General features: G+C 46.3%; 2 protein-coding genes across 3 annotated transcripts in view; one reads left to right on the forward strand and one right to left on the reverse strand.

Annotated features, from left to right (window-relative positions):
• SWSAP1 (SWIM-type zinc finger 7 associated protein 1) overlaps positions 1-1,847 on the forward strand; it is a 34,479-nt gene extending 32,632 nt beyond the window's left edge. For both annotated transcript variants that reach the window (XM_053370951.1, XM_053370950.1), the window contains exon 2: positions 760-1,847. In XM_053370951.1, the coding sequence (XP_053226926.1) occupies positions 760-1,287 (528 nt within the window). In that variant the 3' untranslated portion in view covers positions 1,288-1,847. The remainder of the gene's footprint in view (positions 1-759) is intronic.
• A 5,378-nt stretch (positions 1,848-7,225) lies between these two features.
• Positions 7,226-25,944, reverse strand: EPOR (erythropoietin receptor). Its single transcript, XM_053371049.1, has 8 exons — positions 25,710-25,944; positions 21,316-21,457; positions 19,304-19,488; positions 17,006-17,154; positions 15,685-15,835; positions 9,896-9,983; positions 9,065-9,152; positions 7,226-8,403 (listed from the first exon to the last, which is right to left on the reverse strand). The coding sequence occupies exons 1-8, from the start codon at positions 25,882-25,884 to the stop codon at positions 7,840-7,842; spliced, it is 1,542 nt and encodes a 513-aa protein (XP_053227024.1). The 5' UTR covers positions 25,885-25,944; the 3' UTR covers positions 7,226-7,839.
• Between the last annotated feature and the right edge of the window lie 500 nt (positions 25,945-26,444).

Consider the following 26,444-nt stretch of genomic DNA (forward strand, 5'->3'; position numbering starts at 1 on the left):
GTGAAAATAAGAAATATTTTGGGGGGTGGGTGTCACATTTTGTCCTCATTCAAGGTGCCACTGAAATTTGAAAGGCCGAATGCCGCTGCGCCAGTGGACAAATATGGTAATATGGCGCCCTGAGCAAGGACAAAAATTGGTGCCCCCCCCATATTATTTTGCATCCCCTCGACTCCGTGCTATGGGGGTTTAAGGTGGTGCAGGTGATCCCCCCCCCGGGGCACGGAGTCGAGGGGATGCAAAATAATAATATTGGGGGGGGGGACATCAAATTTTGTCCTTGCTCAGGGCGCCATATTCATAGCTGTCAATTTTTCCCTTTTCTTGCGAGGAATCCTATTCAAAATAAGGGAATTTCCCTTTAAAAAAGGGAAAAGTTGACAGCTATGGCCATATTACCAAGGTATGTATTTTTCGCTCTATAAGATGCACCAGACCACAAGACGCACCTAGTTTTTGGAGGAGGAAAACAAGAAAAATAATATTTTGAATCTCAGAAGCCAGAACAGCAAGAGGGATTGCTGCGCAGTGAAAGCAGCAATCCCTCTTGCTGTTCTGGCTTCTGTGATATCTGCACAGCCTGCATTCGCTCCATAAGACGCACACACATTTCCCCTTACTTTTTAGGAGGGAAAAAGTGAGTCTTATAGAGCAAAAAATACGGTAATATGCAAGTGAGGCGACCACTGCCCTGGCCTGTAGTGTGGCTTATTCATTCCTACAAATTGGCCATTAACACTCTTCCCTTTCCTTCCCTAGAGAATCCACTTCCTGTACCCGCCATCGTTCCGGGAGCTGCTTCAGCTGGTGGCCTCCCTACATGAAACTTTTTCCTGCTCCCTCTCCCTAGTCGTTCTGGATGGCTTGGAGGAATACTTGGGCGGCTGCTCCAGCCCAGCGATGGCAGCTCAGCTTGTGGCCTTGCTGCTGGACACAGCGAACCATTTCAGCCAGAAGCTCCCTGTGGAGTCTGCTGCAGGCTGCAAGCTCGTCGTTTCCATGAGGCTTTCTGGAGAAGCTGGGGAACAAGCAGAGTATTTCTCGGCAATTGAGCGCTACTTCCCAGCCCAGTGCTGGCTGCATCCGAGCACAGAGGAGATTGCTGGTTCAGGTAGGCAGGGCATCACCAAGCTGATTAGAGCACGTCTCTCCCAGCCAGGCACTAAGGACCAAGAATGGCTGGTGAGATTCGATCCACAAGGGGACATGAGGATTTCTCTGCTTCCGTGCGAAGGGGAAGTTGATGGGTGCACAGCTTCAAGGAGCAATCAACCCCCTGAGACTTAAGCCCATCCTTTTCTCGTCTCCCAATCTTAGGCCTCTGGTGGTCCTTAGTTGAGTCATTTTTGTGTTCAGGTAATCAACTACCTCTTACCCAAACACATACATTCACCTCCCAGGTGATAAAATCTTTCTTACTCCAGTTTGTTGTTTGTTTCTTCCCAGCTTTGGGCTGAGAGGTTGCCCTTTTTTGACGAGTAGCAAGTTCTATGCTGTACTATAGAGTCCTTTCAGCTTCCCATTGGCTCTGCTTACACTGGCTGCACCTCCGATCGCAAACGTGAAATGTACTTTTCTTGCTTTGCCAGTTGCAGAGAAAAGCCCTGGAAGGAAGCCTAAGACTCGGCAAACAGAACACCAAGAGATTAAATCTTACACTTCTGGGTTTGTTTGTTTTTTCGTCTTTTAAAAACCCAGTTGTACGGTGTGAGGGAAATGGTTTTCAGAGCGTGACCTGGGGGGGGGGGGAGATGTGGACAGTTGCCTATGGAGTGGGTGAGCAAAAGTGCCTCTTGGATTCTTCCCACTGTCTTACCTTGAGCAAATAAAGAGATCTCTATCCCCCCGTTGACCTATTTTATGTTGGTTACACTACAGCAGAAAGGGAAAGTGGTGTTGTGTTCTTTCACATACAGGTGATTCCCCACTTATGCGGGGCTTACATTCTGAGCATCAGTGCTCATAAGCAAAATGCACATAAGCACGGTAAGTAGTTTCCTGCCCAACAGCTGTTGCAGTGATAGCTCCTGCACACCTTTTTGGAGCCCTTGGAGCATTTTTCCCCCTGGACTTTGGACTCTGGGGAGGGTCTCCTTGTGAGTCACTAGGACTCTCCCACCATTCCAGGTTAGTATTGAATTAGTTATTTCCTGGCAAGGCACATATGTGCAGTTGCGTGCAAGTCAATTGCACACAAGTGGTGGGGTGTTGTCTGTATGTTTGTCATGTTTCATGCTTGCTTCCCAGAATAGTCAAAAGTGTACACAAAGCACATGCTCTTCCTAGCGAGTTGTGACCTAGTGCATGGCACGCATTCAGTGCACCACGATGTGAGAAATCCCTCTTGTGTTCCCCCTGGGTTTGTTTGCTCTTGTAAATGTGCTCCCCTGGGGTAAAATATATCACATGGGGCTTGATTTGGGTACACCGCTCATATTGCTGCCCTGCACTGGTCCCAGTGCCTGTCTTCATGGTGTCAGTGCCACTGTGTTTCAGGGTAGAGCAGCACCATCTGCAGGATCAATTTGCCACATGCTTGCAGCTGCCCGGCCACAAGTCTCCCCACCACCTTCTCTCAACCAAGGTTATTTGTGACTGGTCAGTAGTTATCCCAGTCTAAGATGTCCAGGACCAGTTCCGTTAGGAGTGGCAGCTCCATCACCTCTTTCAAGGCAGCAGGGAACAGCTCCAGGGCGGCATTCACCATGAATCAGTAAGCCACACCACCCAAAATAACTGCCAACTAGCTATAATAATAATAATTTATTATTTGTACCCCGCCCATCCGGCTGGGTTTCCCCAGCCACTCTGGGTGGCTCTCAACAGCATATTAAAAACACAATAAAATATCAAACATTAAAAACTTCCCTAAACATGGTTGCCTTCAGATGTCTTCTAAAAGTCAGATAGTTGTTTATTTCCTTGACATCTGTTGGGAAGGTGTTCCACAGGGCAGCTGCCACTACCAAGAAGGCCCTCTGCCTGGTTCCCTGTAACTTTGCCTCTCGCAGTGAGGGAACCGCCAGAAGGCCCTCGGAGCTGGACCTCAGCGTCTGGGCTGAACGATGGGGGTGGAGATGTTTCTTCAGGTATACTGGGACAAGGCTGTTTAGGGCTTTAAAGGTCAGCACCAACACTTTGAATTGTGCTTGGAAACATATTGGGAGCCCTTTCAGGACCAGTGTGATATGGTTTCGGCGGCCACTCCCAGTAACCAGTCTAGCTGCCACATTCTGAATTAGTTGTAGTTTCTGGGTCACCTTCAAAGGTAGCAGGATGCAATGCAAGCTGCAAAAGAAGCCATGTTGGCACATGGCAGGCGCCGTTCGGTGCACTAAAAAGAGCTTGGTTTGGGAGCAAAACTTGTACCACTTGAGCACTGCAAGAATTTGGACTTCAACACAAGGAAGTCGCAGTGTTCCCCTCTCTGCTCCTTATATCTGCTTAGTATGAAAACAATCTCAGCAATATGTAGCATTATGTCCCAATTGCCTGTGCTGTAATGAGTGCATGATGAACTGGAAGGGCATTCTACACCCTGTAATTTCTGATGTGTTTCCAATGGTGGTGTGCTGGGCCTGGGGGTAACCCGTGAAACGTGGTCCAGGACCGGTCCAGAATCCAAAGGTTCTGCTGGGAGTCAGTCCGACAGAGCCAAGGCAGGAAAGCAGGCAAGGACAGGTACAGGATCTCAGGCAGGATCTAGCATACAGCAATGTTGCTCCCACAACCTGTGGTGGGGTCTGACAGCCTTTTATCTTTGTTGGGGTAGCAGCCGGTCCTGATCCCCCGGCGACTCACCTCCCTGTTTCGCCCGAAGGCAAGCACTCCTCCTGTGAGTACTCAGGTCTCTCCTTCTCTCAGACCTTAGTCTCTGCAGATGATGGTGGGTTACTAGACCCGGGAGCCGCCTCAGTCTCCCCTGCCCCAACCGGTAGTGGAGCGGCTGTAAGTGATGGCCCAGCTGAAGGCAATGAGGTAATCGCCGCATCTGGAGCCAGGGCAGGCTCAGGCCTCTAACTCGGCCCAGCTGGTGTTTGTTGCAGGGGAACCTGTGCAGAATGGGATTCTTCAGGATCAGGCCCCAGACTTGGTTCAGATGATGCCTGAGGCAAAGGATCTGGTGCAGACTGAGTCTCCTCTGGTTCCGAGCCCGAGTCCCAGGCCATCACAGGTGGCTTGAGCCATTTTGCATCCCACCATGTGCATCACATTGTAAAAGTAAAAAGGTAAAGGACCCCTGGACGGTTAAGTCCAGACAAAGGCGACTATGGGGTTGTGGTGCTCATCTCGCTTTCAGGCCGAGGGAGTCAGTGTTTGTCCACAGACAGCTTTCTGGGTCATGCAGCCAGCATGACTAAACTGCTTCTGGCGCAACAGGGCACTGTGACAGAAACCAGAGCGCATGGAAACGCCATTTACCTTTCCACCGCAGTGGTACCTATTTATCTACTTGTACTGGCATGCTTTTGAACTGCTATGTCGGCAGGAGCTGGGACAGAGCAACAGGAGCTCACCCCGTTGTGGGGATTTGAACCGCCGACCTTCTGATCAGCAAGCCCAAGAGGCTCAGTGGTTTAGACCACAGTGCCGCCTGTGTCCCATTGTACTGGATCCACAGACACAGGAAGGGGGACTGTTGTAGGTTTCACACCCCTCTTCACCAGATGCAGCCCCATAGCTTTCCCAGAAACAACATGCTGCCTGCGGTGTGCTCCACTTCCTCAACCGACCATTGGATTCAAGCCATTTTCTTTTCTCAAAGGGCCTGCGGTTCTAAAGGCAGTTCTGGCAAAATATTGGGGTGGCCAGGGAAACCTTATTGGAAGGTGAGGCCTGAGCTGCAACAGACCACAGCTGGGCTTAAGCTGCCTGTTTGGACGTGACTCATGAACCAGCCCAAAGCAGAGCCACAGGGGACCATTGCAATGAGCCCCCCAAAAGGATCTCAGGGAAAGGGCCTCCCCTCTCCCAGAAACAAGGGCCTATGCTGGTTCTGTTCTGGAGCTTGCCCAACATCAGCAAGCGGTGGGTTGGTCTCCTGCCACTTTTTGCAAGCTGCGTCCCTGATAACGGTTACAGAGGTGTTTGCTGCCACACTGATAAGCCCTATCACAGCAGCAAGGCCAGGGCTGGGCCTGCTGTGCTGGTGGGCTCTTGTCAGAGGGCGTAAGGGTTGGGCATAACGTTTTTTTGAGTGTTGACAAGCAGCTGCCTTCCTGCCTGCCTGGTCTAAGCCCCTGATTGCTCTCTCATCTCCCATCAGGTTTACCACAAGGGTAAAAATCCTACCTACGGTGTACAGGGAGGTTTCGGGAGAGGGAGAATGGGGGAAATCAGAAGCTCTACCTTCTTCCAAAACTTCCTGTTATTTGGCAAATTCTTTATTTAGCTTCAGGGCTTGTAGTTAGCCCCCAACCCAGTTTTTTGTTGTTGCAATCCTATACACACGTGGGAGCAAATCCTATTGAACCCAGTGGGTGATATCCAACTAGGGCATGTGCTGAGGTAGACCCATTGAAATCAACGAGCTGAGGAAACTTGAGTCTATTCTGAGTATGACTAACATCAGTGGAACTGTCAGTGATCTGTAGGACAACGGGATGTTTTCAGAGGGGATGGAGAATGGCCTTTCCCTTCTCCTGCCCTACCCTGTTAAGCCCTTCCAGGCTATAAAGGTAAAGGGACCCCTGACCATTAGGTCCAGTTGTGGCCGACTCTGGGGTTGCGGCGCTCATCTCGCTCTATAGGCCGAGGGAGCCGGCGTACAGCTTCCGGTCATGTGGCCAGCATGACTAAGCCGCTTCTGGCGAACCAGAGCAGTGCACGGAAATGCCGTTTACCTTCCCGCCAGAGCAGTACCTATTTATCTACTTGCACTTTGATGTACTTTCGAACTGCTAGGTTGGCAGGAGCAAGGACCGAGCAATGGGAGCTCACCCCGTCGCGGGGATTCAAACTACCAACCTTCTGATCGGCAAGTCCTAGGCTCTGTGGTTTAACCCACAGCGCCACCTGCGTCCCTTCCTTCCAGGCTAGCTGGAGTCTTTTTCAGGAGCACCCCAGTTGCTGTGAGACTCCACACCCCCACACCTGTATCCTCCTAACTCGGAGGTCTGATTTAGTGCTCGTGAAATGGGGAAAGTAGTTCCGGGCAACAAAGGAAAGAAGAGAAGGGAATGGGGAAAACATTTGGGTGAACGTCAAGATATCATCTTGTTTCCCACAAGGACAAGGGAGTCAGAATGAGCAAAAACACTGTTTATATATTTTTATTTAAAAAAAACACTTTGGAGTATATAAAGTATATAAAAATATATCCAGTTTCTGTTTTGATACACAAATTCAAGAGGATAATTACAAAATCTTTGTGGCCATACCTGTGAGAGTTCAGATATTATACAGTCCTCCCAGCACCAGCACCTGATGCTGATCTGTGCCTTCGAAGGATAGTTCGGACACAAGGAAAATAACAGTAATATTCTAAACAGGGCATGTACAGTCCCCACACCTTTCTCTGCCCCACATGCAAGCGCTATGGCAGTAAACAGCTGGCAGAATAGCCATGCAGTTCTCTTTGAGTTTTTGGGTTACTGCGCTTATTCAAGCCAAAATCGAAAGACAGCCCCTTTTAACATTTCAATTGGTATTTTGTTCGCCTAGTTTCGTAAATCCCCATTTTCAGTGTTATTTTTCTAGAAAAAGAGGTGCAGGGACTCACTGGGAACACCTCCCTCGTTCTCTTATAATGGCAATGGCGCCCACCTGAGAGGTGCCAGGACTGAGCTCCAGCTGGAAAAAAAAAAGCCCTGCCCATTTTACAGAAAGGTAAGCAAAGACCACACAGTGCATTGTAGCAGAAATGAGACTCCTTCATTCTGCACACTCTTCCATGTCGTACCCCCTCAACTCCCAAAAGACACCAGTTCAAACTCATGACATTTGGACATACATATTTTTGCAATAATTAGGCACATAGTATAATGGGCAAATATGTCTGGCCAAAAAGCTTGGTAGTTAAAGGAACAGAGCAGGGTCAGAGGGGAAGGAGTTTCATCAGAAGAGTGTGGAGTGAGAGAAGGTTAGCTACCTGGCTAGCAAGCAAGTGCCCACAATAGTCCACACCTCAGTCTACAAACACCTCAAGCCTTAAGCCTGCGCTGCTACTTGCAAACCTGATGTGCCACACCAGAACTCTAGGTGTGCTTTTGGCCAAGTCCCTTGTAGAACGCACTTGCCTGGGGGTGAGTACAAATGAAAGAAAGATGCCACAGCACATTTAATGTTAGAAACGACTGCTTCAAAGGGTTGTTGTGGGAACAGCAAGTCTCTTTCGTGGGCCTCCTGCCCCTTCCTCATTCAAAATAGGACGGCTTTTTAAAAAAGGGATCCGGCAAATTCATGGAGGAGAGGGCTATCAAGGGCTATTAGCCGGGATGGCTATGCGCTACCTCCACAGTTGCGAGGTAGAAATGTTTCTGAACACCAGTTGCTGGAAACCAGGGGATGGGAGAGTGCTGTGGTGCTCATGTTCTGCTTCGTCTTCTGCTCAATGGTTTCCTGTTGAGACATCCAGTTGGCCACTGTGAGAACAGGATGCTGGTCTAGATGGGCCTGATCCAGCAGGGTTCTTCTTACGTCCTTCATCACCTTTCCGTGCATTTTGCAAACCTCTCTTCCTCCTCCAAGAGCGACTTGGGCCCAACTGGAGCTTTGGAGGCCCCACAGCTGTGTCCACTGGCTTCCCCTGGCGTTTTGCTAGAACCAGGAAGGAAGTGGGAGGTGCCAGGCTCCTGGGATAGCATCTCGCTGCCTCAGTTCTCCTGCTGATCACTGCTGCTACGAGCACACAATGTAGGTGGGCAGGAACGGCTGCGGCCCTCCATCACAGAGGTTGGTGTATAAGCTCATCTGGCCAGCGTTGGACTCCACCAGGCTATAGTCGGCAGAGATCCCAGAGTCAGACACCATCTGGTAACTGCTCTTGAGCTCCGGCTCGATGTGGCGATGTTGTGGGGACAGACTCTTTGAGCTGGGGTCAAACACAGTGTACTCGAAGCTAGAAGAGGCCTGGCTGTTGTCTGGCGTCCCTACTCCTGCGTCGAGGGCCGGATCTGTGCCCTCGCTGCTGTTGCTGGCCAGCAAGAGCAGGGACGCATCCCCTCCTAAGCAGCACGGCACCAAGTCTTCATCCAGTATCAGGTAATCATCTTGGGAGACTTCTGGGTTGCGAGGGAATTCCCCCACGCCACGTGCCTTGGGGGGAAGGAGCGGAGGAACGGGAGGGCCATCCACCTTGCGGACATCGCATTCAGACAGGATTTCCACCAAAAACGGCTGCTCCTCCAGGTAAGGAGAGTTCTGGCTCCACCACAGGTAGGTGCTTTGATGCCCCAGCCATAACTGCAAAGAAAGGGGGAATATCAGCATCAAGGGGTGGGAGGTGGGGAAGGCCACACCTGGCTCCCTTTTAACTCTGTTTTCAGACACTATATATTTCTCTCTTCTTTACACTCCGTTTATTTACTAAATTCATAAAATTCACCGTATTTTTCATAACATAAGATGCACCCAGACCATAAGACGCACCTAGTTTTTGGAGGAGGAAAACAAGAATCCCAGAAGCCAGAACAGCAAGAGGGATCACTGCTCAGCAATCCCTCTTGCTGTTCTGGCTTCAGCGAATGCAACGCAAAGCCTCTTCAGGGCAGCGGGAGGAAGGCTCCCCCTGCCCTGAAGAGGCTTCACGCGGCTATCCCAGAAGCCAGAACAGCAAGAGGGATCACCGTGCAGCAATCCCTCTTGCTGTTCTGGCTTCTGGGATAGCTGTGCAGCCTGCATTTGCTCCATAAGACGCACACACATTTCCCCTTACATTTTAGGAGGGAAAAGGTGCGTCTTATAGAGCGAAAAATACGGTATACACAAATCGATTGTAAAAACAACAACTGCAAAACAGTTGACAAAACATAGGACCCTCAGCACCCCAGGCTTTGCAACAGCATAATACAGGAAGCCGAGGGAGAAGTCATATGAAGACAAGGAACTACAGTCAGTGTAATACCTGGAAGTTCCCCTTGTAAATAGTGAAAAGGTCCTTGAATTCACGCTCTGGGGTGGGGATTGCAGGCCAGATCTTCTTCTTCAAAAATCTGGTGGAAGATAATAGGTGAGAACAGACTTTAGTAAGAGTGTGCATAACAATCACAAGTGTTAAAAGTCATTCCCACTCCATCACCACCTTAGTCCAGGGGTAGTCAACCTTTTTACACCTACCACTCACTAATGCATCTTTCTTGATGGTAAAGTTTCTGTACCGCCTACCAGAGCCCGATGGAAGGAGGATTCAGCTTGTGCCGTAGAACCCCCTACCGCCCACATAGAATCCTGAAACGCCCCCTAGTAGGTGGTAGGGACCAGGTTGACAACCCCTGCCTTAGTCAGTGCTTTTTTCTGGGGGTACACAGGGGTACGCATACCCCTAAACATTTCGTGAATCTGAGTTTGGCCTCATTGAGGGGCAGTATTTCAATATGAGTAGGAAAATGAGAGCACCCCTAAACATTTTTTAAAGAAAAAAAGCACTGACCTTAGTAATGAAAACTAACTAGGGCAGGGATGGAGCACCTGTAGCCTTCCAGATGTTTCAACTCCCAATCAGCCCCAGTTACTTTGGCCAATGGTCAGCGGTGGTGTTGATTGTGGTTCGGCAACACTGAGAGGGCCACAGGTGTCCCACTCCTCAATTTAGGGGATTTCCTGATGGCTCTAACCGCTGCGATTGAAAATGCTCTTACAATCCCTCCAGACCCGATGGCCAAGGTCCAGGTACTCAAGAAGGCCACCCACCCTTTGGTGGGTAGGAGGGTTGGAAGATAAACAAACTGGGCATTACCTTCGGTTAAACATCAGGGTAAGGAAAGCCAACAGCAGGACGATCAGCGCCAGAACGACAGACAGCGTCAGGATGAGGGGGTCCAGTTCTGCAAGTCAAAAGAACAGGTTAGCCTAGCGAAAGGCACTTCATAAAAAACCCTTTGGTTGGCACCCAAGTCTCCTTCACACAACCTTCTGTTACATAGTCACTACGTGGAGAAAGCACATACTTCTGGCAGTGGACATGGTAGGATGAACCAGTGATATGCTCTTGCCTGGATTTCAGCTTACTACCTGGTTCTTTTCAGATGTCCTGGTAGATAGTGAATCATGACTGTGAAATACTTCAGAGAACTTACAAGGCCAGAACACCATGCTGAAATCTCCTGAGTAGGCCAACTGTGGTCATTACATCACATCATCTAGTCAATTGAGTGCTCTAACATGTATTCTTCTCGACCACTAAGTCTCCCACCATTCTATGGCCACCCCTCCATTCCTGGCCCAGATAATGAAGACCAGAAAATATTATCTGTAGAGGTAGTGCAGTGAGAATTGTCAAAGCACTATGAGCTGCACCTGCCTTCAGCAATCACCTGTGAGCAAGGTAACTGGGAGTTGGAAGGGCAAGAAACCACAGCAATTGAGGGAGGCTTCCATCCCACCCCCCATAACAATGTGGCAATGGTGTCAAGTTTGTGCTTGGCGATGGCATTTGAAGACATCAAAGGAGAGGCTGCAGATGTAGCTTGTGGAAGACATTGGGGACTGAAGATGGAGAAAAATGAGCTCTTTCAACATTAGGTCCCTGTGGTATGGTGGAACCACTCAGCCACCCTCCTGATGTCAGGGTCACTGTAGCTGAATGAGCTGGGGCATGGCAGGGTGACAATAGAGTTTGCATGGGCACACCAGCAAACAATGCAGCCCTGACCTCATCACACCCATGTCCTGTCTGTCCAGGTAAGTTGCAGTGGCACTGGTTTGGGGAGGGTGAATCCACACCCACCATATAGGGTTGCTACTGATTAAACCAAATAACTGAAAAATAACTGAAAAAAGTAAATAGACTGCTCAAAGAAAATAGAAAAAGGTGGATGAAATAGGAAGATAGTGGGGAACCTGTGGCCCTCCAGCTGTAGGTAGATTCCAGCTTCATCAGTCCTGGCCAGCATGGTCAATGGACAGAGATGACCAACTGGAGGGCCAAAGATGACCTAGTCCTGGACTAGAAATAGGAGCATTAACAACCATTGAACTTAGTATTGTCAAATTGCTGAAGTTCTACTTTTCCAATAAAATAAACTAAATCCTGTGGAGCTGTTAACTAATAAAGGCCATTATCTTTTGGACTGAACAATAAATGAATGTGCTAAGAACATAGAAACATAGTAATTATGCATAGTAGATAATTACCATAGAGTTGGAAGGGACCAGGAGTGTCATCTAGTCCAACCCCCTGCAATGTAGTCCTTTATTTTTGCAAAAATTGGGCTTGAACCCACAAACCTGAGATTCAGAGTCTTATGTTCTACTGAGCTATCCCAGGTATGTTTAGTAGTTATATTTCTCTCACTGGCAAGTACTAAATTGCTAAACTACATACTGCAATATCTGAGCTTATAGTGAAATAGTGCTGCACTTTCTGGGTAGTATCTGCTGTTGTGTGTATAACTGAATTATTTTTCACTGGAGTATTGTACAAAAGCAGCTATTAGGTAAAACTCTCATAGCTGCTATCCTGCTGAATGTAATACCTGGTGGTGGGTAAATTATAATTCTTGTTTAAGGTGCAATGTTTGGTGCCCAAAGTAAACGCAATACTGATTGTGAAGCAGAAAGTGAAATATTAGCATCTGGATTAAAGGGCCATACTTTTGGATGTTTTTTGTTGTTAAGCATGAAAAACGAGTTTTGAGAATGGATGATATTAAAAAGATAAAGCATTTTGTTTATCAAAAGTGAGAAACAGAGACTCTGAAAGGCAAACAGGAAGAAATGCAGAAATAAATGGCAATAGACTGGAAGAAAAATCTATTTTGATGGAAGAATGGGAACTATGAAAGATTGCAAAAATGAGAACAAATAACAGATGAGAATTGGAATAGGAGATTAACGGGGTCTATAGCAAACTGATATTTGAAGGATAATGTATGGAAAAATATAAACACAATTATTCATGTAAAGAAAGTAAAATCACAGCCTTTATTAATGGTTTTGATGCAGAAAAAGCTTTCGATAACATAACGGTATTTTCTTTTTTAAAACATTAAAAGCTTACTTTAGAGGAAAAAAATCTTTACTTTGATTAACATTATTAATAACAGCCCAACTGCAAGGATAGGGGTTGATGACCAAATATCAAATTCATTCTGAGTACTGGAAAAAGACACAGAGGTCCTGTCATTTTCATTATTTGTTCTCCGTTTGGAACCTTTAAGAAGCATAAGAAACATTGGTGCAGTAATAGATGCAGAAAACAAAGGAACTGCACACAGAAAAATAGCTGGTATGTAACTGTCTTCACAGCAATGCCTAAACAATAATAGAGATTATAAATTCTATCTGTAGCTGGAGAAGATTCTTTTTTCAATATTGGTCTTCTTGTTTGCCTTAAAATTAACAAGGACAAAACAGAAATAATCAATATATATTGACATATACAAAGTGATGTTTTAAAAAAGAACAAAGTTAGATCACCAATGAGTAAGTAAGAGATCTGTTGTATAATATTAAGAAAAAATGAAAGCATTTCTATGCAGATAATTTTGGGAAGATTATATAAGAAAAGAAGTTCCAAAGCAGAACAATGGAATAGCTTAAACATATTTATTTGACCACATGGCTAAAATTATAATCTTGCCCCAATTAAATGTCATTTTTCAGGCTTTGGCAAGATGAGTAAATGAATCTTAATTTAAAATGTGGCAAAGCCTAGTTGTGCAATTTATATGGAACAGGAAGCAGCCAAGAATTACTGTATTTTTTGCTCTGTAAGACGCACCAGACCACAAGACCCACCTAGTTTTTGGAGGAGGAAAACAAGAAAAAAAATATTCTGAATCTCAGAAGCCAGAAAAGCAAGAGGGATCGCTGCGCAGTGAAAGCAGCAATCCCTCTTGCTGTTCTGGCTTCTGGGATAGCTGCGCAGCCTGCATTCGCTCCATCAGATGCACACACATTTTCCCTTACTTTTTAGAAGGGAAAAAGTGAGTCTTATAGAGCAAAAAGTACGGTAATTAAATAGGTTGTTTTGCTGGACAAGAGAAAAGGGTGGCATATCATTTCCATTTATATTTATACAGTGGTACCTCGGGTTACATATGCTTCAGGTTACATATGCTTCAGGTTACAGACTCCGCTAACCCAGAAATAGTACCTCGGGTTAAGAACTTTGTTTCAGGATGAGAACAGAAATCATGCTCCGGCGGCGCAGCAGCAGCGGGAGGCCCCATTAGCTAAAGTGGTGCTTCAGGTCTAGAACAGTTTCAGGTTAAGTACGGACCTCCGGAACGAATTAAGTATTTAACCCGAGGTACCACTGTATTGCCAATGCCTTTAAATGGCTAACAGAATGGATACACAATCTAGAGATGACTGAGGTTAAAACTGAACCATTCTGAAGACAATTTAATCTACAAGTTTTATTAATGAAATATTGGAAACCAGTTTAAACAAGGATAACGGTCATAGCAAATTTACTAAGAATATGGGGTAAATATAAGTACAAGCAGTCTAGCAAAATGACAAGCAGACCAATAGTATATGATCTTCAGTTTAACCCTAACTGAAATACTGGGACGCGGGTTGCACTGTGGGTTAAACCACAGAGCCTAGGACTTGCCGATCAGAAGGTCGGTGGTTCGAATCCCCATGACAGGGTGAGCTCCCGTTGCTCGGTCCCTGCTCCTGCCAACCTAGCAGTTCGAAAGCAAGTCAAAGTGCAAGTAGATAAATAGGTACTGCTCCGGTGGGAAGGTAAATGGCGTTTCTGTGAACTGCTCTTGTTCGCCAGAAGCAGCTTAGTCATGCTGGCCACATGATCCAGAAGCTGTACACCGGCTCCCTTGGCCAATAAAGCGAGATGAGCACCACAACCCCAGAGTCGGTCACGACTGGACCTAATGGTCAGGGGTCCCGTTACCTTTACCTTATGAAATATTATGGCTAGTTGGTGGAGTGTGTGTGTGTGTGTGCGCGTGCGCGCACATTGTTGCCCATTCAAAGCCCTGCAAGGCTCTCACAAGCAGGGTGGAAGTGAGAGTGGAGGGGCACTCTTGATAGGGTTGCCATGTGTCCTCCTTTTCCAGGACAGGACCTCTTCTTCAGGGGTAAAATTTCTGTCTGGGTGGAGGTTTTATTTTTGCCAAAATGTTTCTGGCTATCCTTTCTGGATGAGACATAGACATAACTGGTGGTTGAAGACCTGCTTTCCTCTTCTCTTCTCCTGCCTCCCCTCAGTGATATGTCACAGCTTCTATAGCAGGCATCCCCAACCTGTGGCCCTCCAGATATTTTGGCCTACAACTCCCATGATCCCTAGCTAACAGGACCAGTGATCAGGGATGATGGGAATTGTAGTCCAAAGCATCTGGAGGGCCAAAGGTTGGGGATGCCTGTACTGCAGCCTACATATAGTAAGGGTATTTAAAATGAGACGTCATAGCATCCTCTTTTTTGTACTTCAAAATACGACAACCCTACGTCTGTTTCATTTTTCACAATTTTAACTGTTATAACATAAATTTCCAGGAGAAATTTAGACCAGTTTCTGAAGTGGTGTAAATTTCTTCCTAATTAGGGGCTGTATTAGGGAACCAAAATGGCTTTGGGTACTTCAGATCCTTGTTCTCCCCCAACAATACTCCCACAAGCTTAACAAGCTGGGTTTTTTTGTCCCCACTGATATCAGAGTTTTGTTATTGGTTGGGCCAGGGCATTCAGATATCTCCTCAAAGAAAAATAATTGCAGGCTGCCATTGTCTTCTAGAAATGCAAGGGAAATAGGGACTTTCTTCCATCTACAGTGGATCTATCTAACACTAACACACACACACACACACACACACACACACACCAGCAATCACCTGTCTTCCATCAGCACCACTGATTTATGCATAGCTCTCTGGAAGAAGCCATGGTTGGGAATGGGATGCGGGTGGCGCTGTGGGTTAAACCACAGAGCCTAGGACTTGCCAATCAGAAGGTCGGCGGTTCGAATCCCCGCGACGGGGTGAGCTCCCGTTGCTCGGTCCCTGCTCCTGCCAACCTAGCAGTTCAAAAGCAAGTCAAAGTGCAAGTAGATAAATAGGCACCGCTCTGGCGGGAAGCTAAATGGCGTTTCCGTGCGCTGCTCTGGTTCGCCAGAAGCGGCTTAGTCATGCTGGCCACATGACCCGGAAGCTGTACGCTGGCTCCCTCGGCCAATAAAGCGAGATGAGCGCTGCAACCCCAGAGTTGGTCACGACTGGACCTAATGGTCAGGGGTCCCTGTACCTTAACCTTATTCTCTTCGAATGGACGTGCTAGACAGATGTAAAGTGAATTGTGCTCTGTTTTGGATTCCTTAGGCTTGCGATTTTGGTTCCAGTGTTATTGAGGCTTCCGTTCTTGTTGATTTTGGGTTCTCAGAAGGTGCGCACTATTTTATTTTATTTTAATGCTGCTTTGGTTTTTGTTTCATTTTTCCTTAAAAGCAGCTTCTCAGCTTCTCGTGGTTTTATGAGCATCGCTCCATGCTAATTAAGTGGCTATTTTCAACCGGCCTTGCGCCATGGCTGTGGCCAATATTGCCTGAAGAACACTTACCACTGGGTATCATTGCCGATGCTGTCTGCGACCATCCACTCCAGAAGCCATCAAAGCTGACTCCGTTTGGCTTGGCCCGCACAGCCAACGTGTAGCGGGTTCCTCCTTTGAGATTCCGGAGGTAATATGTCTGCCCATTGGAAATCTCCACCTGGAGGCAGAAGGGGGGGAAGCAGAGGTCAGAGGGAGGGAAGGAGGGAGTTTCGAAAGCCAGGTAACTGTGATAGGAATTTTGAGGTCTTAGATATACCTTTGCGCTGCTCCCCGACCTGGTTTTGAGACTCCCAGTGGGGGAAAGCAGTGCTTCCCCCCACTGCCAGCCCCACAAGCTTGGGGGGCAGCGGGAAGGCGGCGCACCACCTCTGCGCTGCTCCTCGACCTGGTCTTTGGGGCTGGTGGTGGGGGAAAGCAGCGCTTCCCCCCACCAGCCCCAAAGAGCAGGTCAAAAGGAACCCAAAGTCTCCGGAGCCCAGCGGGAACTCCCGCTGGGCTCCGGAGGCTTCGGGTGAACGCACCTTGAACGCACAGAACGCACCTTGTTTTAGAGGGGGAGAACAAGAAAAAATTTTTTTCCCCTGTTCTCCCCCTCCTATGGTCCGGTGCGTCCTATAGAGCGAAAAATACGGTATGTTAGATGTTCATAAGTGTACCAACCAAGCACGTACATAGATCAGCACAGGAAGACCGACCTGAAGCCGTTTTTGATTCCCAAACTGACCAAATGTTTTCTCTGCAAGGTCAAAGGAAAATGGAAAAGCCTCCCCATTGTCTTTTCCTTCACAAATCCTGTCTTAAGGGCACATTTAAGATATGAATAGGGTGTGAGCCTCTGACCTGGCTCAGGAACTAAGTATTTATCATTACAAAAGACTGGCCAGGTTCCTCAGGGTATCCAATCAAGTAAGCATTAACAGATAACCTGGCAGACAGGAGGTAAACAACGCAATCAAGATTTCTGCTGTAGACCGCCCTTTCTGTGATGTAGGTAGGACATATCTGGGGTGGTGGTATTGAGCTACACCCCTTTTGTGATGTATGTATGATGTTTCTGGGGGAGGTCCTGGATTCCAGGGAGGGAATTTAAAATGTCTATATAAGGGCAGGCACACTTTTGTTCTGGGTTCCTCCTCCTCTGCAACAGATCAATAAAGATCAGACTTACTAGCTGCTTTGCTTCTCAATATTCTCTAGTTGGCCTCTGTTATTTTCTCCTACCAATAGGGAACGTATATAAGGACTCTATATGGGCTCTTGGATACCCCATAAGGGGGGAAAAGGCAGATTTTTGTTTACAACATAACAAAGGACAAAAGCGACTCACCCGCTGGACTATGCTACCCTTATGGAAGATGGCCATCTCATAGCGGATGCTATTGTCCATGTATTGAATGGGGGGCTGCCAGCTCACATTCAGCTGTCCCGGAGGCCCCAACAGCTGCACTGCCAGGTTAGAGGGGGGGTCCAGGAAAACTGGAAGAGGAAAGGAGCAGGATGTGAGAACAGCCCAGTGGCGACAGAACAGAGGTCTTTCTTTCTTTCTTTTTACACTGTTGCAGGAATTTATGTATATAGGGTGGGAGGGGTTGCCCCTCCAGCAGATATCATGCATATGCAGCCCACTACGAAAATCAGCACAATCACTTTTGTGACTTTTGTGATTTGTCCCCACAAAACATTTCATCACAGTTTTTTCCTATCTACTCAAAGGGCCTCTGCTGCACAATACCAAATGTAACAATTCACTGATAAATGTACCTATGTACTGCCTCCCTGGGAAAACTTCAGAAATTCATAAAGACATGTGAGCTCAGCTATTCAGCAGCCCCTCTGCCTGAGTGATAATTCCTGGCATCCTGATACCTGAGTGCCAGACAGGTAGCCATTCCAGAAATAACAAACCCAGATGAAGACAAAAGGGTGTGATTAACTTGGCTGGGAAACAGGGAAATGTAAATATCTCTTCTGTTACTCTTGATGGGTGTTTGGTGGAGGGCAAGGGAACCATGGGACAGGGTCCAGGATGCTCAGATTACTGCCACCAGAACTCCCCTTTCTTGATGTAACCATGATGTATTAGTGATGTAGTTTTGGGGGGGGGGTAACATGGGGATTAGCAGCTAATAAAAGTTTGGGTTCTCTTTTGTTCGGGGGTTTCCATCTCGTTTCATCTGGTGGCAGGTGGGAGTCCTGTCGTGTCAATCTTCAATAAAGACCTAGCCTACATCAACTGCTCCCTCTTTCCTATCTAGTGCAAACTCACTTTATCTTGCCTCCTCCAGTTGACTGCACTGCTAGCCTCTGTTCCGCCCCCCAAAAAAACCCCCAAGTAGTTTATGGTCACAAAGAGTGCATCTGATCTACTGGCTTGGCACTACAGGCTACGTTTATTTGGGAGTGAGCTTAGGGTTGCCATTTTTGAACAGCAAAAAAGAGCACACTGTGACGACTCTTGTTTTAAATACCCCTACTGTATGTAGGCTGTAGAAGCTGTGATCTATCGCTATGGGGGGGGCAGGCAGGAGAAGAGAAGGAAGTCTTCAACCACCAGTTATGTCTATGTCTCATCCAGAAAGTATAGCCAGAGACATTTTGGCCAATTTTTTAAAAAACCCACCCGGACAGAAATCTTACCCCTGAAAAAGAGGACGTGTCCTGGAAAAAGAGGACACATGGCAACCCTAAGTAAGCTCCACTGAACTCAGTGTGATCTTGTGAGCAAATCTGCACAAGTACATTTAAAAGAAAAACACTCTAAGTGCCCTTAAGCCCCAGGAAAAAGCACTGACCGCTACTACTCACTCTAAGCAATGTTTCTGTGACTTTAACAGTTGTAAAACATATAGGAATTGAACAGGTTTTAAAATGGAGATCAGAAAGCTTCACCTTTCCAGCAGACATTGTTATAATACAACTCTCATCACCCTTGACCTTTGGCCAAGCAGGCTGGGGCTGATGGGGCTTGTAGTCCAAAACATTACTAGTCCTCCCCACACAACGACAAGTCTTCCTTAGACTCAGGTAGTCTGGAACCTGGATTATACTAGTGGGAAGGAAGTGGTGCAGTTTGTTGAGGATTTTGAGAAATGAAGCTCTGTGGGACGTCTCTAAGCACCCTTAGCATACTATAGTTCCCAGGATTCTTTGAGGGAGGTCACAGCTGTTAAATTGGTTTAAGTGTGTGATGTGGGTTAGGGTGCCTCTGAGCACATTCTGAACTTGTTTTCTTTTCCGTACCAGAACTGAGCTCACCGTTCTTTTGCACAAAAGTCTATTTCTCCTGTGCTTTCTTCATTTTGATAGGTGGAAAGGGGTCGTTTTGCTGCTGCGATCGTTAATCCACTGGGAGTCAGAAACCTTTGCTGACCTATAGCAAATAACCCAGAGTTCTAACCCAGAGTTCTACCGCCACGGTTGCAGGTTTGATCCCCATAAGGGACCACTGCATATTTCTGCATTGCAAGGGGTTTGACTACTAGACGTTCCTCAGGGTCTATGATTCTATGATCCTGATCTACATTCTTCTTGCTTCCAGGTTCCCACCTACTCACCCACTGTAGGAAGACTTGGAGGTCATTTTTTGCAAGGCCCATCCCCCCCGCCCCCCGCATTGGGAACTTACGTAGTTTTTCCACAAAGATCGTTCTGTTGTACAGAGTGCTCTTGGGGGAGCGCCGATCAAAGACCTTGATCTCAAGAGGGGAAAAGGCTGAAACATCTTGCCTTGGAAAGAAGCAAGTGTATCGCGTTGTATTCCGGGGTGTGTACTCCACAGTCAAGTTACACAATTTCAAAGAGTCGTCATCCCTGAATGAAAGCAGGCGGGAAATACTGTATTATTATTTAAAGTTTGGGAAGCAGCTTCTGTTGCAAGCATTGTGCCCAGTAGGGTTGAAGGAAGAAGATGGGAATTTAGGGGGGGGGGTGGCTCTTGAGGTCAAGGCCCGTTTTGACCTGTAAAGCTCATTGTCAACGCTAGTCAGCATAAGACTAAATTTTACATACTGAACTGTACTGTATTGGCTCTCCTGGCCTGCCATACAAGTCAGCTCCCAGGCACGTGAGTTCCTGTTCTACGTTTGAAGAAGCAGCCTGCTGTGGAACTGGCTTTCTTCTCCATAAAGCACTTGCATTAAAGTTGTTTTGGTTCATCCATCCTTTGAATGGCCTCGTCACGTTACCTTTGAGGCATACAATTTCTTCGTGAAGTAGAGAGACGATGTGTCTCTCACAAATCAATATGTGAACATCAACCTTCCTCGTTTCAGCAGCTCCTATTTCTGTGTCTTCTCTGCCCATTCTCTCTCCTCCTCCACCTCAGCCTCCTCTTCCCATGTTTCCAAAGGAGCCCACTCAAGATAATTTCAGGCAGGATAGCTACACTGACAGAGCAATCTTAGGCATGTTTATCATAGAATCGTAGAACTGAAAGGCTGGAAGGGACCCCAAAGGTTTTCTAGTCCAAATGCGGGAATCTCAACTGAACCATCCGTAACAGGTGGTCCTCCACCCTGTGCTTAAAAATCTCCAAGGAACAAGAGTCCACCAGCTTCCAAGATAGTCCATTCCACTGTTAAACAGCACTTACTGTCAGAATCCTTTAGTGCATTTTAAGATCTATTGTTTTATGCAACATAAAAATCAGTTTTCTAACCTCTGGGTGTCTGGGGAATGTGAGGGTAAAATACAAGCTCCTGGGACTTTTGGGACACAGAAACCTATTTGACTAATACTACAGGTACGACCCTCATTCTGACCGGACTCTTTCCTATTTTGGCACTTCTGTATATATTTTACACAGGCAACGATCCGCTAACACCACTTTGATGCATCTCCCAGGAGTTCTTCAAAACAGAAGAGAGATGTGGGAGGGAAGAATTTGGGAGTAACGCATCCTAGATTTAGGAAAGGTCAGAGATACTGCAAAAAGGAAACCTGTATTGTGTACAGATGCATCAAAATACAAAGAAGCCTTCGAAAATAAACGGAAGCTATGTATTAGGTTTTGCAATAGTACAGTAACAATAATGAAAAACCAGACCAGGTTTTCAGATTGTCGATATAAGTATAGCTTCCCTTGGCATCTTGTTAGCACCGAAACTGTAATACTAGCTTCTCCTTTTTTATATATTTTTCATAATAATTAATAAGGATAAATTTTAATAAGATAAAATATGTTAAGCCTGAATGTCCCTGAAATATATTGTGTAGTTAATTCTGCATACTCTCATATGTTGGAACTATTTGTTACTAATGATTATGTCAGACTGGAATGGTAGCCCTCATGGAGGGAATATAATGGAAGGTGGTGAACTCTCCTTCCTTGGAGGTTTTTAAGCAGAGGTTGGTTGGACGGCTGTCTGTCACAGATGCTTTAGCTGAGATCCATGCATTGCAGAGGGTTGGACTAGATGACCCTGGGGTCCCTTCCAACTCTCTATGATTCTATATACGCTGCTGCTTTGAGTGCCTAAGAGGTAAGGCACTATATAAATATAACATAAAATGAAAACAATGCAGAAAGTCTTAGGTGAAACCCCCATAAAATCCTCAGGCTCTTAGAGGATCTGTAGACTAGATCAGGCTGAGCCTCTGAGACTGGCTGGCTCTGGTGCGGCTTATACACACACTTACTCATATTTGTATCCAAAGCTGTACACACTCTGGTTGTTTTGCTCCTTCAGGGGTACAAATGTCTCCCAGAAGCAGGCCAGGTCTTCCAGCTGCTGGGTGAAACACTTGAGGTCCGAACGGTCCTCCGTCAATAGATACGCAGCTAGGTGCAAAGCAGACAGACAGGCATAACGTTACCAAATACCCTCCGACATTTCTCCGAAGAAAAGAGGGACGTCCTATTCAACAACAACAACAACAACATCCCATCCATCTGACTGGGTTGCCCCAGCTACTCTGGGCGTCTTCCAACATATATAAAAACATACCGTATTTTTCGCTCTATAGGACGCACTTTTTCCCCTCCAAAAATTAAGGGGAAATGTGTGTGCGTCCTATGGAGCGAATGCAGGCTCCTTGGCTTCAGCGATAGCAACGCGAAGCCTCCGAAGTGCAGAGGGAGCGCCCATCCCTGACCTAAAGGACTAGAACCTTGTTTGCTTTTAAAATTGAAATTCTGTAGTATCCCTTGTGACCATTGATTTCGTTTTGTTTGTTTCTTCCATTTTGTGGGTCACCTCCCCATAAAGCTTCTTAAAACAGCTTTAAAATGTAAAAGCAACTTAATACATTTTGTGAGAGTGGAATTTAATCCATATCTGATGTCTAACTACTTGGGGGGGGAGGTTGTTTCTAAGCAATATTCCTGGGTGTACAGTTTCTTTATCAGTGTGGAGTTTTGTGGGGGGTTTTTTACTACAGGTTGTCATACTGTTTTTAAATTTCATATATGAAACATAGATGTAGGCTATTAAAAAAAATATTAATGAAAAAATTGAAATCTGAGGAGGTTCTCAGACCCAAATGAGGGATGAAGAACAAATTGGCCTGCCACCCTCCTCTGTCTCCTTCCTGTGATTCTACAAAATTTTTGTTCAAGGAGATGAATGGCGAGTTGCTGTTCTGCTCCAAGTTCTCCCACCCCTCAAAAGTTGCTGCTAAGAAAGGGTAGGAGGGGCAGGGGAACTTTCTCGTACAATATTATCCTACCATCTTTAGCTAAGCATCACCTGGGGCTCACAGAAACGAGGTTCCGTTTAGTGACAGCCACATGCTGCTCATAATGGAACATTTGAACTTTAGGAAGCTGAATTCTGGTCCCAGCAACCTTCTGCATTTTCTGCACAGAAATCCCGTTTTTAATTCATTTCATGCTGTCTTTATTGCATGCCACATTCCGTTGCCTTTTTGCAGAGAAAGGGGCTTACAAATGCATGAAATACAGTAATAAATGAATAAATTAGCAGCAGCAGCAGCAGCAGCAAAGGAACAGCACTCTGTGTACTCTCAAAGATATTCTTGTCTTTACTCTTCTTACTTTAAATGCCTTCAGATAGGCTCTTGGTAATGAAAGCAACTTCATTACCGCCATAGAATCCAGATTTTGTAGGGTTGTTGTTGTTGTTGTTTTAAGGAAAACAGTACAAACTGTCATATGCAAAGTCACATGATCGGCAGCTATGTATTTTATGACCCAGCTCTCTTCCTTACGTTACGCACACAAACACAGAAGTCTTACAGCCACCTCCTTCTGGCATCTGTTTCCCCGAGATAAGAGCTGGCTGCACACCCTCAGTCCCAGAGAGTCTAGGCCGCGGGAGAAAGTACAGGAAAGAGGAGGGGGCAGCCATTTGTTTCTCCCACCCACCCACTTTTTATATGGGTCTGCCAGGAATCCTTAGCCTCACCCATTGGGGTCAGACCAATGGTTTTTAGTTAGCCACGTGGAGACAAGGGCTGGGCTGGGCAAAATGGGGGGGGGGTGATTCAAGATGAGCAACAGAAGCAGAGCTAATACAATTCCTTATTTCTCCTATTCCTCCACCCCCACTTTTCCGCACTACAGAAACAGCATCCCTTGGGAAACTGTCAACAACAGAGAACAGCAGTTGTTAAGTTGTTGGCTAGGTTTGCACTTCTTTTGTTATCGAAATGGAGGCTGCAGGAATGGGAGGACAAAAGCAAATGAAATCTGCTTCTGCTGAAACTACAAGACGTGGGATGGCTGCTTGCTTATCCCAAGAATGCAGAGATTGGTGTGTCCCTGAATGTGGAAAATGCACAAAGCTGCAAAAACAGAATAGGTTTAGCCCAGATCAAAAGAAACCGTATTAGCTGAAGAGAAGGAGAGGACAAGCTGTAGTTGGCTGGGAGGTTTTAGATGAGACATCGGTAGAACCCTTGGGGTTCTAGAATCTGCCTCTGGACCTTGTGGGGAGGGGTGTTGTTGTTTTGCCTTACAGCAATACAGCTTATAGATTCATAGGAGAGACCACAAGGGTCATCTAGTCCAACCCGCTGCAATGCAGGAATCTTTTGCCCAGTGTGGAGCTTGAACCCGCAGCCCTGAGATTAAGAGTCTCACGCTCTACGGACTGAGCTATCTGGGTAGGGCTTTGATGTAAAAGCCCAGGCAAGCAAATGCCCTTTGCACTCATACACTTCCCTTGTTGAAAAGTTGCATTCAAAAATGGAGGCAACAGGTAAATTTCCTCTTGTTGGATTTGGGCATATGATTGAAAACTGTCTTAAGCGGAAGGACTGACCCCCGACCCCCGGTTCATGACTTGATTCTTCTGCACTTGACAATTTGCAGCTCAAAACTGAACAGGGGTCTGGGGTAGAATAAAAGCTTCCTTAATTTGACACAAGTCAAATAGGAACCATACAAAAAAACTCATTTCTATATGGTGAGTTCTCACTAGATGCTGCAGTCATAAAATAATGAACAAGCATTAAATTGACCTTAAGTAAACTGAACGAACTATATCGGACTCCCCTAGGCAAACAAGCCAAGCACAGGCAGACTTGTTAAATCACATGTGTTTTATAGTCTAGACAGCAGCCATTCATTACCAGGTATCTTAATATTTAGGCAAGTAATGTTTAAACAAAGTAGGAACACACACGTTATGGATGTGGAATCCCACCATAAAATAATAATAATAATAATAATAACAGGGTCAAAGTAGTTTCTTCCTCACATATTTCAATCTTCCCAATGGAAGCAAATCTGCATTTCACATTTTACTTTTCTACTTTTCCCATTTGGGTAGATGGGTCTGCAACTTTCCAAGAGAGCATCTGCCGCCACTGTAAATCCCACACATCTAACTGCTGGGATTACAAATCTAATGACTACATGGGTGAAGTCAGGAAACAACAATGTATTTCCTCACCCTGTAAGCTTTAACTACTGGACTTCAGCTGTCTGAGGGGAACATGGATGTCAAAATTTCCACATTGGAAATTGTGCACTCTGAAATTTTGCATCTGCTTTGTTAATACACCCTCAGGTCTACTTGCGAGGGATGTGTGGCCAGGACTGCACAAAGGGTTGTCCACAGACATATTCTTTCCCACAGAAAAACAAACATACTGCACAGTATATAAAGATCTGAAAGCCTGCAGCTTTAGAACCTCAAACTTTGGGGATGTCTTATTGGTGCCTTATTTCATTGACCCCTGAATCGGCCACCTCCTACCTTCAACAGAAATAGACCCAATTATTCTCACCCCCCGCTTTGCCTCAACCTGTTCCCCTTCCGGGTTACCCCAACACTGGTGTCCACAGTTAAAGGATGGATCCTTTTTCTTTCTTTCTTTTTAAGCTGAGAGACTTCAAATTTACAAGAAGAATCCACCCGGCCTTACAAGAACCTGCTCCACGAGTTAAACCCCTCAGATCTCCTTTTTTCTTTAAAGGAGCAATGTCTGCCAAGCTGCAAAATTTCTGCTTTCAACGCGGCTGAGAACAGTGTTTCATCGTACTTAAAGCTCAGGGAGAGAGAGCGAAAATTTACACGAGAACCGCGAGGAGCAGATGAAGTACACAAACTAGGCAAGATCAGATCAGATCAATCTTGCGGAGGTTGCTTCATATTTTATTATTATCGCGCCACCGCCATATGGTGCAATCCAGAGTACAGTGGTACCTCAGGTTAAGTACTTAATTCGTTCCGGAGGTCTGTTCTTAACCTGAAACTGTTCTTAACCTGAAGCACCACTTTAGCTAATGGGGCCTTCTGCTGCTGCTGCGCCGCTGGAGCCTGATTTCTGTTCTTATCCTGAAGCAAAGTTCTTAAGCTGAAGCACTATTTTGGGGTTAGCGGAATCCGTAACCTGAAGCGTATGTAACCCGAGGTACCACTGTACTGGAAAGAGACTCTGTCTGACCAGTTGCATGTTGGGCACACACAGTACATTCACAGGCAGTTTCTTAGCTTCTCTTTGAGTTCTCTTCACTCCTTGACCCCCAGCTCCCCACCTTGGCAATTGCTCTCTTATCCCCTTTGACCCCCCCACCCCCACTTTGACAGGGCCCAGGTGGCCAGCCCCATCTTCAAGCATGGTACCTTTGCTGTCGAAGCTGGCGCCCAGGTTTCCAAGCCCCTTGTGAGATGAGCCGGAGGCCCAGAGAACCAGGACCCAGAGGGCAGCGGCGTGTCTCCAGCCTCGCTCCATGCTTGCACGGCTGAAGGAGAGTCTCCCCGCCAAAAGTGTCCTTCCACCTGCTCTGCGAATCTGCATCTGGTTGTCAGAGCTGCTTACCCCTTGCCTTGCTCCCGGCTGGAGGCTGCAGATAAAGGGTGGGCTCTACTGTGTGGCGGCGGCGGCGGCAGCAGCAGCAGCAGCAGCAGCAAAAGCAGCAACTCTGAGCAGAGGCTGAGAAGTCAGGGATCAGCCTCCCTGGATATTTCTCCTGAAATCCTCCTTCTTTGAGGATGCACTGCCGGAATAAGGGTGTATTTCTACCGCCATTACACAGAGGGGAACTAAAATTCTTTTTACATATATACTTTTTATTAATTTCAACATACCAATTATTATACATTCCACAGAACTGCACATCTTATACAAACTTTTTGGACTTCCATCAGCACCTCTGATGATCCACCATTTTATCATTTCTTCTGCATTTCTTAAATTCCTATTGCCTTTAATTATCTTAACTCACAATCCACCTCTTTAACCATTTTTGCAATAATTCAAATAATTTACCTCACAAAACTTCTTGCAAACCTACAAACGTAATCTGGTCATCACAATTACTTTTCAAATAGTCCGTAAATTTACACCAGTCTTCTGTG

The sequence above is a fragment of the Podarcis raffonei genome, chromosome 17 (assembly GCF_027172205.1).
Source record: "Podarcis raffonei isolate rPodRaf1 chromosome 17, rPodRaf1.pri, whole genome shotgun sequence".
Lineage (NCBI taxonomy): Eukaryota > Metazoa > Chordata > Lepidosauria > Squamata > Lacertidae > Podarcis > Podarcis raffonei.

Coding starts and splice junctions, on each gene's coding strand:
- EPOR (XM_053371049.1), bottom strand. CDS start 25,884: ATGCAGATTCGCAGAGCAGGTGGAAGGACACTTTTGGCGGGGAGACTC. Junction 21,458..25,709: donor CGCCAGCTTCGACAGCAAAG/GTACCATGCTTG, acceptor CTTTGCACCTAG/CTGCGTATCTATTGACGGAG. Junction 8,404..9,064: donor TTTACAAGGGGAACTTCCAG/GTATTACACTGA, acceptor CTTTCTTTGCAG/TTATGGCTGGGGCATCAAAG.